Consider the following 16,710-nt stretch of genomic DNA (forward strand, 5'->3'; position numbering starts at 1 on the left):
ATTATAGAGGCAAGAGAACTGACGTTTTCGGCTGCAACACCAGCCTTTGTCAAAGTTACAAATACAAGTGAGCAAAAACCTTATATACAGTGTTTGGCAGGAACACCAACGGACAATAACGTGAACGTGTGGGACACCCCCCAAAGATTCAAACGTGATGACATCAAACCATACATGTAAACAATCCAATCCAAGTCACAAAATAAAATATATTTAAATAATAACAAGAGAAAGAAAAACGGAACAACAGATACGGATGTGTGTTACCAAAATGGGGGAATACAATATGACACCTTGCAACTGAAAATATTGGTAATATGGGGAACAAAGTAAACCCAGTGTGCCTGCGTGATAAGATTGGGATAGGTGGTTTTATAGCGCTGGTCCTATCTTGTTAAGCGCTTTTGTCGACGTAAAAATCAAATAAATCTCCCATTTTTTTATGTCGACAAAAAGCGCTTAACAAGATAGGACCAGCGCTATAAAATCACCTATCCCAATCTTATCACGCAGGCACTGAACCTAAGACCTGTGTGAGTGGTACCTTTCTCCAAGCACCTGTAAACATTTTGTTGGGACTGCACCCAGGCACATTTACCAGCTTTACACGTGAGTGCCGGCTTCTGCTGCATATTATATATATATACCAATATCTCTACTGTAGTATATCTATATATACCAATATCTCTACTGTAGTATATCTATATATACCAATATCTCTACTGTAGTATATCTATATATACCAATATCTCTACTGTAGTATATCTATATATACCAATATCTATACTGTAGTATATGTATATATACCAATATCTATACTGTAGTATATCTATATATACCAATATCTATACTGTAGTATATCTATATATACCAATATCTCTACTGTAGTATATGTATATATACCAATATCTATACTGTAGTATATGTATATATACCAATATCTATACTGTAGTATATCTATATATACCAATATCTCTACTGTAGTATATCTATATATACCAATATCTATACTGTAGTATATGTATATATACCAATATCTATACTGTAGTATATCTATATATACCAATATCTCTACTGTAGTATATCTATATATACCAATATCTATACTGTAGTATATGTATATATACCAATATCTATACTGTAGTATATCTATATATACCAATATCTCTACTGTAGTATATCTATATATACCAATATCTATACTGTAGTATATGTATATATACCAATATCTATACTGTAGTATATCTATATATACCAATATCTATACTGTAGTATATCTATATATACCAATATCTATACTGTAGTATCACAGTAGCCTATGATATTATACAATAAGTTTGGTGAAGGTGAATTGCCCTTTAAATTGGAGCTAAAGATCTGAATGGAACTGGGTTCTTTGAATCACTCTATGAAGTTAGAAATATCAGCGACATCTTTAAACTTGGAATATGTTTCCCATTCCACAGATGGGGGAATCAATAATATTTTTCAACGAACTGCACCCTTGCTGTCCCCCGGCTCGCTTACTAAGTGCATGTGTGTAGCCAGATCCTTACATCATACCAATGGGGTACCCGGGGCACTCGCTCATTATGTACATGGGTTTGCCCTAGCACCGGGAGCTCACTCCCAATGTGGGGGGGGGGGGGCACAGCCCTCAATAGGGTGCACTGAATGCAGAAAAAAATCAAGATCAAGAACCACTTAAAGGGTAACTAAAGCTCAAAGTTGCTAGAACTGCTACACATTATATTTTGGATTTCTGTACCAGCCCAAGGCCTCACAGCCCTTTAGCAGGGAAGATCTGTGCCTCCATAGATGCCCCCAGTAGCCCCACATCTTCTGTTCTGCCAGGGTCAGACTGGGGGGTGCAGGGCACACCGGGGCTCCCGCCCCAGGGGCCCTGCAGGTGCCCCTGCCAGCTGTGTCCCCTAACCCCCCACAGCGTCCCCCACCTGATGTCCTCCCCTGACCTCGCGTAAATTTAATGCGTCAGGAGAGGAACGGTCGGGCAGGGGGGCGCCAGCAAGGGTCGTGTCTGGCCCGCCGGGGCCCACTGGGATTTTTCTCGGTGTTCCCTGTGTTCTGCTGATTCCCAGAACATACTCTGGGCTGCTGTCACTTACCTGCACTTAGGGACCCACTCACAGTGTACAATATAAGTCATAATACTTAATAATTAGTTCATATTCACATTTCACGGCAGCTCAGAAACCAGTACAGTCTGCATCAGAATTTAATAATCAGCCCTGTAGCATCAGCTTCTATGACAGAAGTAACATCCCTTTCTGACAGTGTTTTGATGATTATCCACACCCTCAGGCTTAGCTTCGCAACTGAGCACGTGCACTGACACACAAAAGTTGCCTAACAAGATCCAAGATGGTGAGCTCCTGTGGACAATCTTGAAGGTGTGTTATAGGGCCGCTGAACCTCTGGGCTGATACTGTAGGTTAATTATATATATGTATATATATAATTTCTGGCAAACTACACTGTAATGGGGTAAGTGCCTATACGTGGCCATACACGTCAAGATCCGGTGGCTTGGTGAGGTCGCCAAGCGAGTGGATCTTCTCCCAGTATCCCCACCTACGGGTGGGCGATATCGGGGGAATTTAGGCTAATTCAGTCTGGGGCCAAACAATCGAATTATAATGGGCGCAGTCGGTTCGGGGACCGCATCAAGGAGCCGATGTGGCCCCCAATCCGACTGAATTTTTTAACCTGCCCGATCGATATCTGGCTGATTTCAGGCCAGATATCGGTCGGGCAGGCCCGTCTGTAGTGCCCATACACGGGCCGATAAGCTGCCGAATCTGTCTAAGGGACCGATATTGGCAGCTACAATTGCCCCGTGTATGGGGACCTTAATACCCCAGAGGCCTGTGCCCCAAGGCCCCTAAGTATCAAGTTGCACCACTGTCTCTGACTCTTGAGTAAATAGGACAAACTCTGTGACCAGTGACAAACAAATGGGAAACGTGGCGAGTATATTAGTGCGCGGCACAGACAGCCTGTCAGCAGTTTCACCCCCCCCACGTGACCTCAGCGTTACAGTAGTGCGAAATTCTTGCACGCTGCCCCTGGTCGCGAAAGAGGAAACATCTGTAGCGAGAACGGAAAGCGCAGGAACGATCAAAGAAACAAACAAACAAAAAAAAAAATCTCATCATTGTCGTCACCCAAAACAGCAGAAATGATCTGAAAATAGACTCCCACGCTGCGGGGGAACAGGTGCATCCTGGGAAATGGCAGCCATCTCACAAACTAGGCCTCAGTGCTACCAAACATAATGGGAAGATACAGAAGGGAACGCAATAAACTGTTAATGGGACCCACTGGTTCCTCACTGCTGCACTGATTCTACCACAGACTTCAATTCTAAATCTCACGTGTCACTTCCTGTTACCGCTACAGTTTCCTGCGTGGCCCTTGAGCTCTAGTACCGTGCAGTTTTATTTGTTTAAAGTCATTTTCTGCTTTTCCTCTCCATTTATTTTGCAGGTGCCCCCCCCCCCCCCAGGCTGCAGAGAAATAACCTTTACCGAAGGCTACCTTATATTTGCAGCACTGCTGCCTGGAGAGACCTGTGACTGATGTGGCTAGGAGATTGGTGCGCCACTATTGGCATAGACCCTCTCAATGTGTCCACTGATGTGGCCACATTCTGCTTCGTTCTGCTTCCATCAGCCCCGGAGAATGTGTCATATATCTAACAAAGCTGTCAGGGGAGCTGGAGAAAGCTTTGCACGCTGTATCACGGACTAAAATAACACATGGCTGCTTGGGTTACAGATACAGCATGGCGGCGGCAGCCAGGGTACAGATACAGTAACACATACAGTAAGATATCCCTCTGGGTTCATTTTCTGCCCACCTTTCCGTATCTGATGTAGGTTTTGCCCCCTCACCCCTCCCACTGTGCATACATACAGGACCGCCATCAGAAATCACTGGGCCCCTCACAACAAAATTTTCTGGGCCCCCCTCCCATAATTACAAAGGACACACAGACATAAAAATTATTAGGGCCCCCCCTTCCATAGTGCTCCCTAACGCTATGCTGGCCAGGCCCCCCCTAACACTATGCAGGTCAGGGCCCCCCTAGCGCTATGCTCGCCAGGGTTCCCCCTGGCGCTATACTGGCCAGGTCCCCCCATACACAATGCCCCCAATTGCCCCCATACACAGTGCCCCCCATACACAGTGCCCCCAATTGCCCCTCATACACAGTGCCCCCCATACACAGTACCCCCATACACAGTGCCCCAATTGCCCCTCATACACATTGCCCCCAGACAGTGCCCCCCATAGAAAGTGCCTCCATACACAGTGCCCCAATTGCCCCTCATACACATTGCCCCCAGACAGTGCCCCCCATAGAAAGTGCCTCCATACACAGTGCCCCCAATTGTCCCCCATACACAGTGCCCCCATAGATAGTGCTTCCCGAAGACAGTCTTCTTTGGCTTGGGCTTCTTCGGCGGCTCCGGCAGCTCCATTGGCGGCTCTGATGACTTCGGGCTCCTCCGCAACACAGGCCCTTTTATAAGGTTGTGCCCTGTGCGTACTGACGTCACGCGTAAGCGTGGGGCATGACCAATCAGATGACAGGGCCCGGCCGTAATAGATTAAAGTGGCCCCGACCAGTCAGAAAACTTTAGCACGGCCGTGCCCCCTTTAAAAGTGAAGATTGGCCGGGCCCAGGACAACTGTCCCCCCTGTGCCCCCCTGATGGAGGCCCTGCATACATATAAAAGCTACATGCTGATTCGCTGTGCCATTGCCCTCAGAAACCATTGCAGTCTGCATCTAAGCAGGGGGTTTTTTGAGGTTGGTATTTTGCTCCCTCCTGGTTACACTCAGTGACCGGATGTGTCCCAGCGTTTCCCATTTCAGACGCACAAGATGGTTTGTTATGATGAATTGTAAGCGAACGCGTGTGCCGGATACTGGCAGCCTCTGCCGCTCACATAAACACTTAGTAAATCAAGGCGCACGCGGAAGGGAGGCGGAATTTGTATAAAGTGCAGCCGGGACTGTTGGTCCGAGCCTGAAGCCACCCAATAGCTGGAGTACAACCGTTTAATCGCCCAATAAGGGCCACCATTACAAATATAATAGGGGTGCACCCAGGGCTGGAACTAGGGGTAGGCAGAAGGGTCAACAATGGGGGGGCGCCAGGCAGGTACCTCTTTAATTTACCCCTAGTCTGCGCTCCCTTGTCATTGCCCCCACCCCTTGTCATTGTGTGGAATGGACAATGACCCTGCCCCTCCTGCCAAGGTGGTTGACCGGGTTGCCTAGGGTGCCTGGTTGGCTTGGCCCACCGCTGGATGCACCAAATCCAGGATTTGGTTCAGTATTTGGCCAAATCCAAGCCATTTTAGGTAGGATTTGGCCAAATCCTAGAGCCAAGCGAACCAAATCCAAACCCTACTATATCCTACTTGAACTTCAGTGAATTCTGTTTCTGGCTTCAGATTCAGATCGGTATTGGGCTGCGCCCATACGCAAGGATTTGGGTGAATACTTCATTCCAGGGTTTGGTGCATCCCTAGTTTATTATACTGGCAAGTACTTGGGGGGGGCATGGTGTAATGGGAAGGGGATTGGGATGTTACTGGATGGATTAGGGTGGGTCCAGCAAGCAGCGGAGGGCTGTTTGTGTGGCGTGTAGTGTGGGTGGTATCTGCAGCGGTCGGAGGTTGGGTTCCCAGTGGGCCCAAAGTACTTTAGTCTGACAGTGGAGATGGTCAGAGAATTACAGTACATTGCCAATAAACTGTTAATACCACCCCCCAGCTAAGTCACCTCAGTCAGCAATCTCTGTCCTTGGTTTGGGCCATAGGACTCTCAAAGACCTCTGACACGGCCTACTGTTCTGTGTCCCCCCGAAAATGGCCCTGGGACCATGAGGTGCAGACCCAGTGGCCGTTGGGGGCTTGGGACAGAAAGGGGTCCGCCAAGGACATGAAGTCCCCCCACCTCACCAGATGTAAATGAAGCTGGATGAAGTATCACAGGGGTGGTTGTAGGGCTGCCATAAAGCAATTTTTGGAGATTAGGTTACCCTTCTGCCTAGAACTCCCAGCATGCACCTGTTGCTAGACTACAGCTCCCAGCAGGCCCTGCTTTTTTTGCTGCTCATGCTTAATATGGGGTATATTTAGCTACGGGGTAAGGTTCCAACCCTCGGTGTACATAGGGGAGCAGGGGGAGAAGGTCGCATTGTAGCAGACTTCCCTATAAACAATCTTGGCATGCTTGGGATTCTATTCTACATGACTCCCGCTCCTTCCCATTGTGGTTAATGGGAATCTTTTAGCAAACACAGCTGTTCCTGCTGAACCTCTCATTCTCCAAGCAGGAACCTCAGGCATCAGCTTAGCATTTTCGGTAAAGTCAGACCTAGCAGCGGTCAAAATATAGATATAAGGGCATGTACCCTGGGGCATTTAAACCCGTTTTGCCCACAGTAGCGGATACCAATGCAAAAAAAAAAAAAAAAAGCGCCTGCTTCCTATTGTCCAACACTGGGATTCCAGGAATTCCAGGGTTAAATATGATCAGGGTGTCGATAAGAAACTATTCTGTGGCAGGGAGTTGCAGCCCGAAGCATTTCAGCCATAGATGAATCACAATATTCAGCAGTTTGTCTATAGGGCAGCTGCCATCATGGGGAGGTGGACTTGGCCAGTGATCTGCTAGATCCTAGTTCACAGGGGCCGTACACCCCCATATTCAACATAAAACTTTCCTGGTTCTGCCAAGTCACAGAGAAAGCAAAAACCAAGATTACCAGTCCACAGAGAAGCCCTTTGTATAATGAACTCAAAGGCTGCAGCTAGGAGTAGGGGAGGGGTTGTTTATACAGAGCTCATATCTACATTTGAACAAATTACCCTGTTTACAGAGAGAGTTCAAAACAAAACAGACTTCCATAAATATGACTTTTTTATATTATAAAAAAATGCAGAATGCCTATTTATTGTGCTGTTGTTAAGCAAAAGTGTATATAGGTGTGTACTGTCCCTTTAAGTGTATATAGGTCTGTTTCGCCATAACGCCATTTAGAACCATGAACCCAAACTTGCAGGCAGCCATTCGTCATTAACATTTACTAGCCCGGTGCAGTAAAAACATTAAAGGGGAACTATACCCAATTTGCAACATGAAATAAATGCAATTAGTATTTAGCAAACAGAAGCACTGGCCTAGGGTATCAGATAAGCAGTCACAGCCACTAGGGTGTCCCTAACATTTTGCCCCCCCTCCAGTGATTTTCCTTCTCCTGTAAAAGGGCAATTTCATTGTTTGCATTTTCTGGTACTTGTGTGACTGCGTCTACTTCCTCTCTGGGAAGAACAGCTGTGCAATCTTGCTTTTTGGCAGGTATTCTAGATATCCTGAGCAGATGTCTCAAAAGACCCAAAGCAGGATAACTTGGCCTTTATCTGAAAGGCGGAGTTACATTACAACACTGCTTCCTTGAGAGGCCTCTGACTGATATAATTTTGAGATGTGGAAAGATACAAAGATATTCTGTTTGCAACAGAGAACAGACAACTGTTAAAGGTTCTGTATGATAAAAATGGGGGAAGGGGTTGTGTGTTTATAACTTGTCCTTTAAAGACTTTGGTGATTACTTGTAAATTCTGCTATTCGAGAAACTCTGGTCTTTGTCACATTTCCCTCTCTGGGAGAATCAGTTCAGGGTTTCCGGTGCATCGGCCTCTTCTGCTGTGAAGCAATGTTACTACAGCCTTGGCACCGAAATGTACTCTGTAGGGCATCAGTTACAGGGATGTTTATATTTTATATCTAGTAGCAGTGGGATAATAGCCTCTGGGAATGGACTGGGGCTGTGGGATAGCAGGTATAGTAGGGAGAGATGGTGCCTATAGTAGCAGTGGGGGGATAATAGCCTCTGGGAAGGGACTGGGGCTGTGGGATAGCAGGTATAGTAGGGAGAGATGGTGCCTATAGTAGCAGTGGGATAATAGCCTCTGGGAAGGGACTGGGGCTGTGGGATAGCAGGTATAGCAGGGAGAGATGGTGCCTATAGTAGCAGTGGGGGGATAATAGCCTCTGGGAAGGGACTGGGGCTGTGGGATAGCAGGTATAGTAGGGAGAGATGGTGCCTATAGTAGCCGTGGGGGGATAATAGCCTCTGGGAAGAGACTGGGGCTGTGGGATAGCAGGTATAGTAGGGAGAGATGGTGCCTATAGTAGCAGTGGGATAATAGCCTCTGGGAAGGGACTGGGGCTGTGGGATAGCAGGTATAGTAGGGAGAGATGGTGCCTATAGTAGCAGTGGGGGATAATAGCCTCTGGGAGGGGACTGGGGCTGTGGGATAGCAGGTATAGTAGGGAGAGATGGTGCCTATAGTAGCAGTGGGGGGATAATAGCCTCTGGGAAGGGACTGGGGCTGTGGGATAGCAGGTATAGTAGGGAGAGATGGTGCCTATAGTAGCAGTGGGGGGATAATAGCCTCTGGGAAGGGACTGGGGCTGTGGGATAGCAGGTATAGTAGGGAGAGATGGTGCCTATAGTAGCCGTGGGGGGATAATAGCCTCTGGGAAGAGACTGGGGCTGTGGGATAGCAGGTATAGTAGGGAGAGATGGTGCCTATAGTAGCAGTGGGGGGATAATAGCCTCTGGGAAGGGACTGGGGCTGTGGGATAGCAGTTATAGTAGGGAGAGATGGTGCCTATAGTAGCAGTGGGGGATAATAGCCTTTGGGAAGGGACTGGGGCTGTGGGATAGCAGGTATAGTAGGGAGAGATGGTGCCTATAGTAGCAGTGGGATAATAGCCTCTGGGAAGGGACTGGGGCTGTGGGATAGCAGGTATAGTAGGGAGAGATGGTGCCTATAGTAGCAGTGGGGGGATAATAGCCTCTGGGAAGGGACTGGGGCTGTGGGATAGCAGGTATAGTAGGGAGAGATGGTGCCTATAGTAGCAGTGGGGGATAATAGCCTTTGGGAAGGGACTGGGGCTGTGGGATAGCAGGTATAGTAGGGAGAGATGGTGCCTATAGTAGCAGTGAGGGGATAATAGCCTCTGGGAAGGGACTGGGGCTGTGGGATAGCAGGTATAGTAGGGAGAGATGGTGCCTATAGTAGCAGTGGGGGGATAATAGCCTCTGGGTAGGGACTGGGGCTGTGGGATAGCAGGTATAGTAGAGAGAGATGGTGCCTATAGTAGCAGTGGGGGGATAATAGCCTCTGGGAAGGGACTGGGGCTGTGGGATAGCAGGTATAGTAGGGGGAGATGGTGCCTATAGTAGCAGTGGGGGGATAATAGCCTCTGGGAAGGGACTGGGGCTGTGGGATAGCAGGTATAGTAGAGAGAGATGGTGCCTATAGTAGCAGTGGGGGGATAATAGCCTCTGGGAAGGGACTGGGGCTGGGGGATAGCAGGTATAGTAGGGAGAGATGGTGCCTATAGTAGCAGTGGGGGGATAATAGCCTCTGGGAAGGGACTGGGGCTGTGGGATAGCAGGTATAGTAGGGAGAGATGGTGCCTATAGTAGCAGTGGGGGGATAATAGCCTCTGGGAAGGGACTGGGGCTGTGGGATAGCAGGTATAGTAGGGAGAGATGGTGCCTATAGTAGCAGTGGGGGGGATAATAGCCTCTGGGAAGGGACTGGGGCTGTGGGATAGCAGGTATTGTAGGGAGAGATGGTGCCTATAGTAGCAGTGGGGGGATAATAGCCTCTGGGAAGGGACTGGGGCTGTCAGATAGCAGGTATAGTAGGGAGAGATGGTGCCTATAGTAGCAGTGGGGGATAATAGCCTCTGGGAAGGGACTGGGGCTGTGGGATAGCAGGTATAGTAGGGAGAGATGGTGCCTATAGTAGCAGTGGGGGATAATAGCCTCTGGGAAGGGACTGGGGCTGTGGGATAGCAGGTATAGTAGGGAGAGATGGTGCCTATAGTAGCAGTGGGGGGATAATAGCCTCTGGGAAGGGACTGGGGCTGTGGGATAGCAGGTATAGTAGGGAGAGATGGTGCCTATAGTAGCAGTGGGGGGATAATAGCCTCTGGGAAGGGACTGGAGCTGTGGGATAGCAGGTATAGTAGGGAGAGATGGTGCCTATAGTAGCAGTGGGGGGATAATAGCCTCTGGGAAGGGACTGGGGCTGTCGGATAGCAGGTATAGTAGGGAGAGATGGTGCCTATAGTAGCAGTGGGGGGATAATAGCCTCTGGGAAGGGACTGGGGCTGTAGGATAGCAGGTATAGTAGGGAGAGATGGTGCCTATAGTAACAGTGGGGGATAATAGCCTCTGGGAAGGGACTGGGGCTGTGGGATAGCAGGTATAGTAGGGAGAGATGGTGCCTATAGTAGCAGTGGGGGGATAATAGCCTCTGGGAAGGGACTGGGGCTGTGAGATAGCAGGTATAGTAGGGAGAGATGGTGCCTATAGTAGCAGTGGGGGGATAATAGCCTCTGGGAAGGGACTGGGGCTGTGGGATAGCAGGGAGAGATGGTGCCTATAGTAGCAGTGGGGGGATAATAGCCTCTGGGAAGGGACTGGGGCTGTGGGATAGCAGGTATAGTAGGGAGAGATGGTGCCTATAGTAGCAGTGGGGGGATAATAGCCTCTGGGAAGGGACTGGGGCTGTGGGATAGCAGGGAGAGATGGTGCCTATAGTAGCAGTGGGGGGATAATAGCCTCTGGGAAGGGACTGGGGCTGTGGGATAGCAGGTATAGTAGGGAGAGATGGTGCCTATAGTAGCAGTGGGGGATAATAGCCTCTGGGAAGGGTCTGGGGCTGTGGGATAGCAGGTATAGTAGGGAGAGATGGTGCCTATAGTAGCAGTGGGATAATAGCCTCTGGGAAGGGACTGGGGCTGTGGTATAGCAGGTATAGTAGGGAGAGATGGTGCCTATAGTAGCAGTTAGGGGATAATAGCCTCTGGGAAGGGACTGGGGCTGTGGGATAGCAGGTATAGTAGGGAGAGATGGTGCCTATAGTAGCAGTGGGATAATAGCCTCTGGGGAGGGACTGGGGCTGTGGGATAGCAGGTATAGTAGGGAGAGATGGTGCCTATAGTAGCAGTTAGGGGATAATAGCCTCTGGGAAGGGTCTGGGGCTGTGGGGTAGCAGGTATAGTAGGGAGAGATGGTGCCTATAGTAGCAGTGGGGGGGATAATAGCCTCTGGGAAGGGACTGGGGCTGTAGTATAGCAGGTATAGTAGGGAGGGATAGTGCCTATAGTAGCAGTTAGGGGATAATAGCCTCTGGGAAGGGTCTGGGGCTGTGGGATAGCAGGTATAGTAGGGAGGGATGGTGCCTATAGTAGCAGTGGGGGGATAATAGCCTCTGGGAAGGGACTGGGGCTGTGGGATAGCAGGTATAGTAGGGAGGGATGGTGCCTATAGTAGCAGTGGGGGGATAATAGCCTCTGGGAAGGGACTGGGGCTGTGGGATAGCAGGTATAGTAGGGAGAGATGGTGCCTATAGTAGCAGTGGGGGGATAATAGCCTCTGGGAAGGGACTGGGGCTGTGGGATAGCAGGTATAGTAGGGAGAGATGGTGCCTATAGTAACAGTGGGGGGATAATAGCCTATGGGAAGGGACTGGGGCTGTGGGATAGCAGGTATAGTAGGGAGAGATGGTGCCACATTGAGGCTCTGGTAGTAAGTGGGCATAGGGCAAGATGGTGGCAGTAACACTTCAAATGTTAACACAGGAATAAATGTTCAGTAAATTATTTGTGACACAACCTGTGACTCTTTATTGGACCCCCCCCCCAGCCAGGAGAAAGATAAGAGTTGTAGTTCTAGATCTATACCTGCTACATAACCTGCTATGACCTTCTATACATAAAGTCCATGCACAGGTAATTCATAAGGTGAAGCAACCGCACAATGCCAGCCCTCACTGTGGCAGCCGCCATACCCCACGCATTTCGCCGTAATACCTCTTGACAGGACGCAATGCGACAATAAGCGACTGCACATTTCCAACTCTTACCTCCATTTCCTTCCTGGCTCCAGGGGCCACCAAGTATCCCCTCGCCCTGCAGGGACCCTCTTGCTTCCTCGGTGCAACTTTCGTCCCTCGGCCGCCGGCGCTGGGGCTTGGGTTGCACTTGAGAATTTAGCAACTATGTCCCATAGCTTCCAGATAGCAGAGCGACCCTCCCCACTAGCAAACCCTACACACACACACAGAGGGAGAGGAGGAAAGAGGGGAGGGGAGGCAATGAGTGTTTAAATATAGACACCAATCTAAACAGATAGTGCACTTCCCAGGGTGCCGAGTAGCCGAGAGGGGCACACAGAGCAATGGGGACGGCTCGCTGCTCGGCTTCCCATACATGGGACAAGATGTGTCTATTTCCTCTCGGTTTCTTTCAGTCTCTCCGCCCCTACGTGTGGGTCTGTTTGGTGGTTTTTTTATAGATAAACTCAGGCATGTCCAACCTGTGGCTGCTACTGGGGTACAATTCTCAGGCTCCACCAAAGGCTTTCATGGTTCTCCGTGGCTTTTAGTCACAAGAGGTTTAGATTTCATATATTTTAAAGGTTTAGTGGTTTGCTTGTTCTGCCTCAGCTCATTCTAATAGGTGAACCAGTCCCAGGTATCTCCAAGCAGCAGTGCTGTAAGGTTGAAGACACAAAAAGCTACTTAGTAGCAGCTACTTATCATGGCTACTAAATATTAGAGAATACCCAGCCATAGACAATACTGAGAATTGCCTCTGCTAAAACACATAGAGACAATTATCCCTAAATGATCAGCATTGTCTATTTCTGTAGCCACAACAAGTAGCTGCTACTAGTAGCTCCGTGTGTCTTCGCCCTAAGGGTGAAGACACACAGAGCTACTAGTAGCAGCTACTTTTTCGTGGCTACTAAATGCAAGAAAATCCCCTGCCATAGACAATACTGAGAATTGTCTCTGCTAAAACACATAGAGACAGTTATCCCTAAGGGCTCTGGTACACGGGGAGATTAGTCGCCCGCGGCAAAACTCCCTGCTCGCGGGCGACTAATCTCCCCGAGTTGCCTTCCCCCTGCCATCCCACCGGCGAACATGTAAGTCGCCGGCGGGATGGCAGACGCGGCGGGGCGATTTCGGGAAATCGCCGAAAAAGCCTTCTTGCAAGTAGCTGCTACTAGTAGCTCCATGTGTCTTCGCCCTAAGGGTGAAGACACACTGGGCTACTAGTAGCAGATACTTTTTCACGGCTACTAAACTCCAGAAAATCCCCTGCCATAGACAATACTGAGAATTGCCTCTGCTAAAACACACGTAGGGACAATTATCAGTAAATGATCAGCATTGTCTGTTTTAGTAGCCGTGACAAGTAGCTGCTACTAGTAGCTCTGTGTGTCTTCAACCTAAATGTTTATGAGGCTAATCCTCTGCTGTGCCATTATTAGGCAAACTTTGGCTGTAAGTGTGAGATACCTACAGGCCATTTTAAGAAATAGGCCTGCTGGTACCTTAAGGGTGAAGACACACTAGTAGCAGCTACTTTTTCACGGCTACTAAATACCAGAAAATCCCCTGCCATAGACAATACTAAGAATTGCCTCTGATAAAACACACGTAGAGACAATTATCAGTAAATGATCAGCATTGTCTACTTTAGTAGCCGTGACAAGTAGCTGCTACTAGTAGCTCCGTGTGTCTTCCTCCTAAAGGGGAGTTAACTTTTAGTATGATGTAGAGAGTAACATTTTGAAACAATTTGCAATTGGTCTTCATTATTTACTATTTGTAGTTTTTTTTAATCATTACAGGTTTTGTTCAGCAGTTGTTCCATTTGGAGTTTCAGCAGCTATCTGGTTACTAGGATCCAAATTACCTTAGCAACCAGGGCAGGACCAGGGAGAGGTATAAATAGAAAAATAAGTACTAAAAAGTAACAATAACAAACTGTCGTTTCAAAGGCAAATAATTAAAAAACTAATAATGAAGACCAATTGAAAGTTGCTTAAAATTGGCTACTTTATAACATACTAAACGTTAACTTCAAGGCCATGGAAACCTATGCGGATCGGTACCCTGTTACCTGGTTCTTGGGAAAATATTCTAGATGTAGAGAGGGAGGAGGGACACCCTGCTGGAAATACGATAGTGGGTGGGGGACCCACTCACAATATATAGTATATATAAAATATACAAGTCGCAATACAATGCTGCTTAGTAAGTAATTCACATTACATAGAAACCAGTGCAGAGCCTACTGAGCACGTGCAGTGCCACCGACACAAAAGACGCAACAAAATCCAAGATGGGGAGCTCCTATGGACAACTGTGAATGGCTGGATCATTACTATTATAGGGCTGGCGGTACAGTAACAAAATACAGCATTTCTGCCCATATTCTCCTTATAATTCTTGTAATAATGTTTTTTTTTATCATTTCTTTGAATAAATCACCCTCCCCCGAGTGCCATTGTGGGCTCCCTGGATGTGTCCCCTGTATGAAGCACAAATAAGAGAAGTTTCAGAGTGGAAGGAAATGTGTGAGCGAATCAAGTAACGGTCTTCCGGAGGTAAAACCATCAGCCCCAGAGAGTACCAGGAAGCTCAGAGCTGCAGGTGTCCCCCCCCCCCCCATCTGTAACTGCAACCAGTAACCCATATACCGCTTGTGAAATGTCATTCATTGTGTAGCAAGTGGCTAATAATCTAGCTATCTGTATAACCTCCATTGTAAGCAGCAGTCCTGCCCTGCTTTATGGCTGAGATTCTAGCTATCTGTATAACAGAGCATTCTGTCACAGTGGCACAGATCCTATCTGATCCCCCCATTGTAAGCAGCAGTCCTGCCCTGCTTTATGGCTGAGATTCTAGCTATCTGTATAACAGAGCATTCTGTCTCAGTGGCACAGATCCTATCTGATCCCCCCCATTGTAAGCAGCAGTCCTGCCCTGCTTTATGGCTGAGATTCTAGCTATCTGTATAACAGAGCATTCTGTCACAGTGGCACAGATCCTATCTGATCCCCCCATTGTAAGCAGCAGTCCTGCCCTGCTTTATGGCTGAGATTCTAGCTATCTGTATAACAGAGCATTCTGTCACAGTGGCACAGATCCTATCTGATCCCCCCCCCCCCCCCCCCCCCCATTGTAAGCAGCAGTCCTGCCCTGCTTTATGGCTGAGATTCTAGCTATCTGTATAACAGAGCATTCTGTCACAGTGGCACAGATCCTATCTGATCCCCCATTGTAAGCAGCAGTTCTGCCCTGCTTTATGGCTGAGATTCTAGCTATCTGTATAACAGAGCATTCTGTCACAGTGGCACAGATCCTATCTGATCCCCCCCCCCCCATTGTAAGCAGCAGTCCTGCCCTGCTTTATGGCTGAGATTCTAGCTATCTGTATAACAGAGCATTCTGTCACAGTAGCACAGATCCTATCTGATCCCCCCATTGTAAGCAGCAGTCCTGCCCTGCTTTATGGCTGAGATTCTAGCTATCTGTATAACAGAGCATTCTGTCACAGTGGCACAGATCCTATCTGATCCCCCCCCCCCCATTGTAAGCAGCAGTCCTGCCCTGCTTTATGGCTGAGATTCTAGCTATCTGTATAACAGAGCATTCTGTCACAGTAGCACAGATCCTATCTGATCCCCCCCATTGTAAGCAGCAGTCCTGCCCTGCTTTATGGCTGAGATTCTAGCTATCTGTATAACAGAGCATTCTGTCACAGTAGCACAGATCCTATCTGATCCCCCCATTGTAAGCAGCAGTCCTGCCCTGCTTTATGGCTGAGATTCTAGCTATCTGTATAACAGAGCATTCTGTCACAGTGGCACAGATCCTATCTGATCCCCCCATTGTAAGCAGCAGTCCTGCCCTGCTTTATGGCTGAGATTCTAGCTATCTGTATAACAGAGCATTCTGTCACAGTGGCACAGACCCTATCTGATCCCCCCATTGTAAGCAGCAGTCCTGCCCTGCTTTATGGCTGAGATTCTAGCTATCTGTATAACAGAGCATTCTGTCACAGATCCTATATATTTATATATATTTATATATATTATTTCTTCTTTAAATAAAAGGCACAAACAAGGAATTGTATAGGCCAGACTAGGGTGCCCTTAGGGTGCAGCTTACTATAGGTAGTTGCAGCAGTGCTGCGGCTTTGCTTGCTCAATCTTTCAGTTCCTGTTTGCCCTGACACACAGGCACAGTGACAGATTATATCATTCCCCTGCCTGTTACACCAGCCTGACAGCTTCCTTTACCTCGCAGGCATCTCCCTTACAGTTACATTCTCATGTTCAATGCAAATTCCATGTCACAAAAAAAAAAAATATATGAGGTTACCCCAATGTGACCAAAATCCCCTGCCATTGTCTTGCCCTATTCGTTATTATTATATACAAGGTGCTATTTAATTATCACATAGAGAATCTGCATGAACTGTTCCTTTAGAGAGGGTTCCATGGCCTCCGGCAGAGAGGCGGGGCTGGCAGTTTATGATTGACAGATTAGATTTTTAATTACCATCACTTTAACTTTCCATTCAGCACTTTCTAGATATCGCCTAGATGGCAAATGCATTTCATTTTAGTTTTTTTAGTTTGGATTTTTTGGTAAATGAATACGTTTTTTTGTGGTTTTAAACAAATATAAACCTGCCCGTTAGTGTCTCCATCTTGTCCTACTGTCTCCATCTTGTCCTACTGTCTCCATCTTTCTCTACTGTCTCCATCTTGTCCTACTG

General features: G+C 47.8%; 1 protein-coding gene across 1 annotated transcript in view; it reads right to left on the reverse strand.

Annotated features, from left to right (window-relative positions):
* Window positions 1–12,324, reverse strand: part of rcsd1 (RCSD domain containing 1) — a 28,247-nt gene extending 15,923 nt beyond the window's left edge. Inside the window, exon 1 of the mRNA XM_002936239.5 lies at window positions 11,994–12,324. Within this exon, the coding sequence (XP_002936285.3) occupies window positions 11,994–11,999 (6 nt within the window). The 5' untranslated portion in view covers window positions 12,000–12,324. The remainder of the gene's footprint in view (window positions 1–11,993) is intronic.
* Window positions 12,325–16,710: the final 4,386 nt, after the last annotated feature.

Source organism: Xenopus tropicalis, chromosome 2 (assembly GCF_000004195.4).
Source record: "Xenopus tropicalis strain Nigerian chromosome 2, UCB_Xtro_10.0, whole genome shotgun sequence".
Taxonomy (NCBI): Eukaryota; Metazoa; Chordata; class Amphibia; order Anura; family Pipidae; genus Xenopus; species Xenopus tropicalis.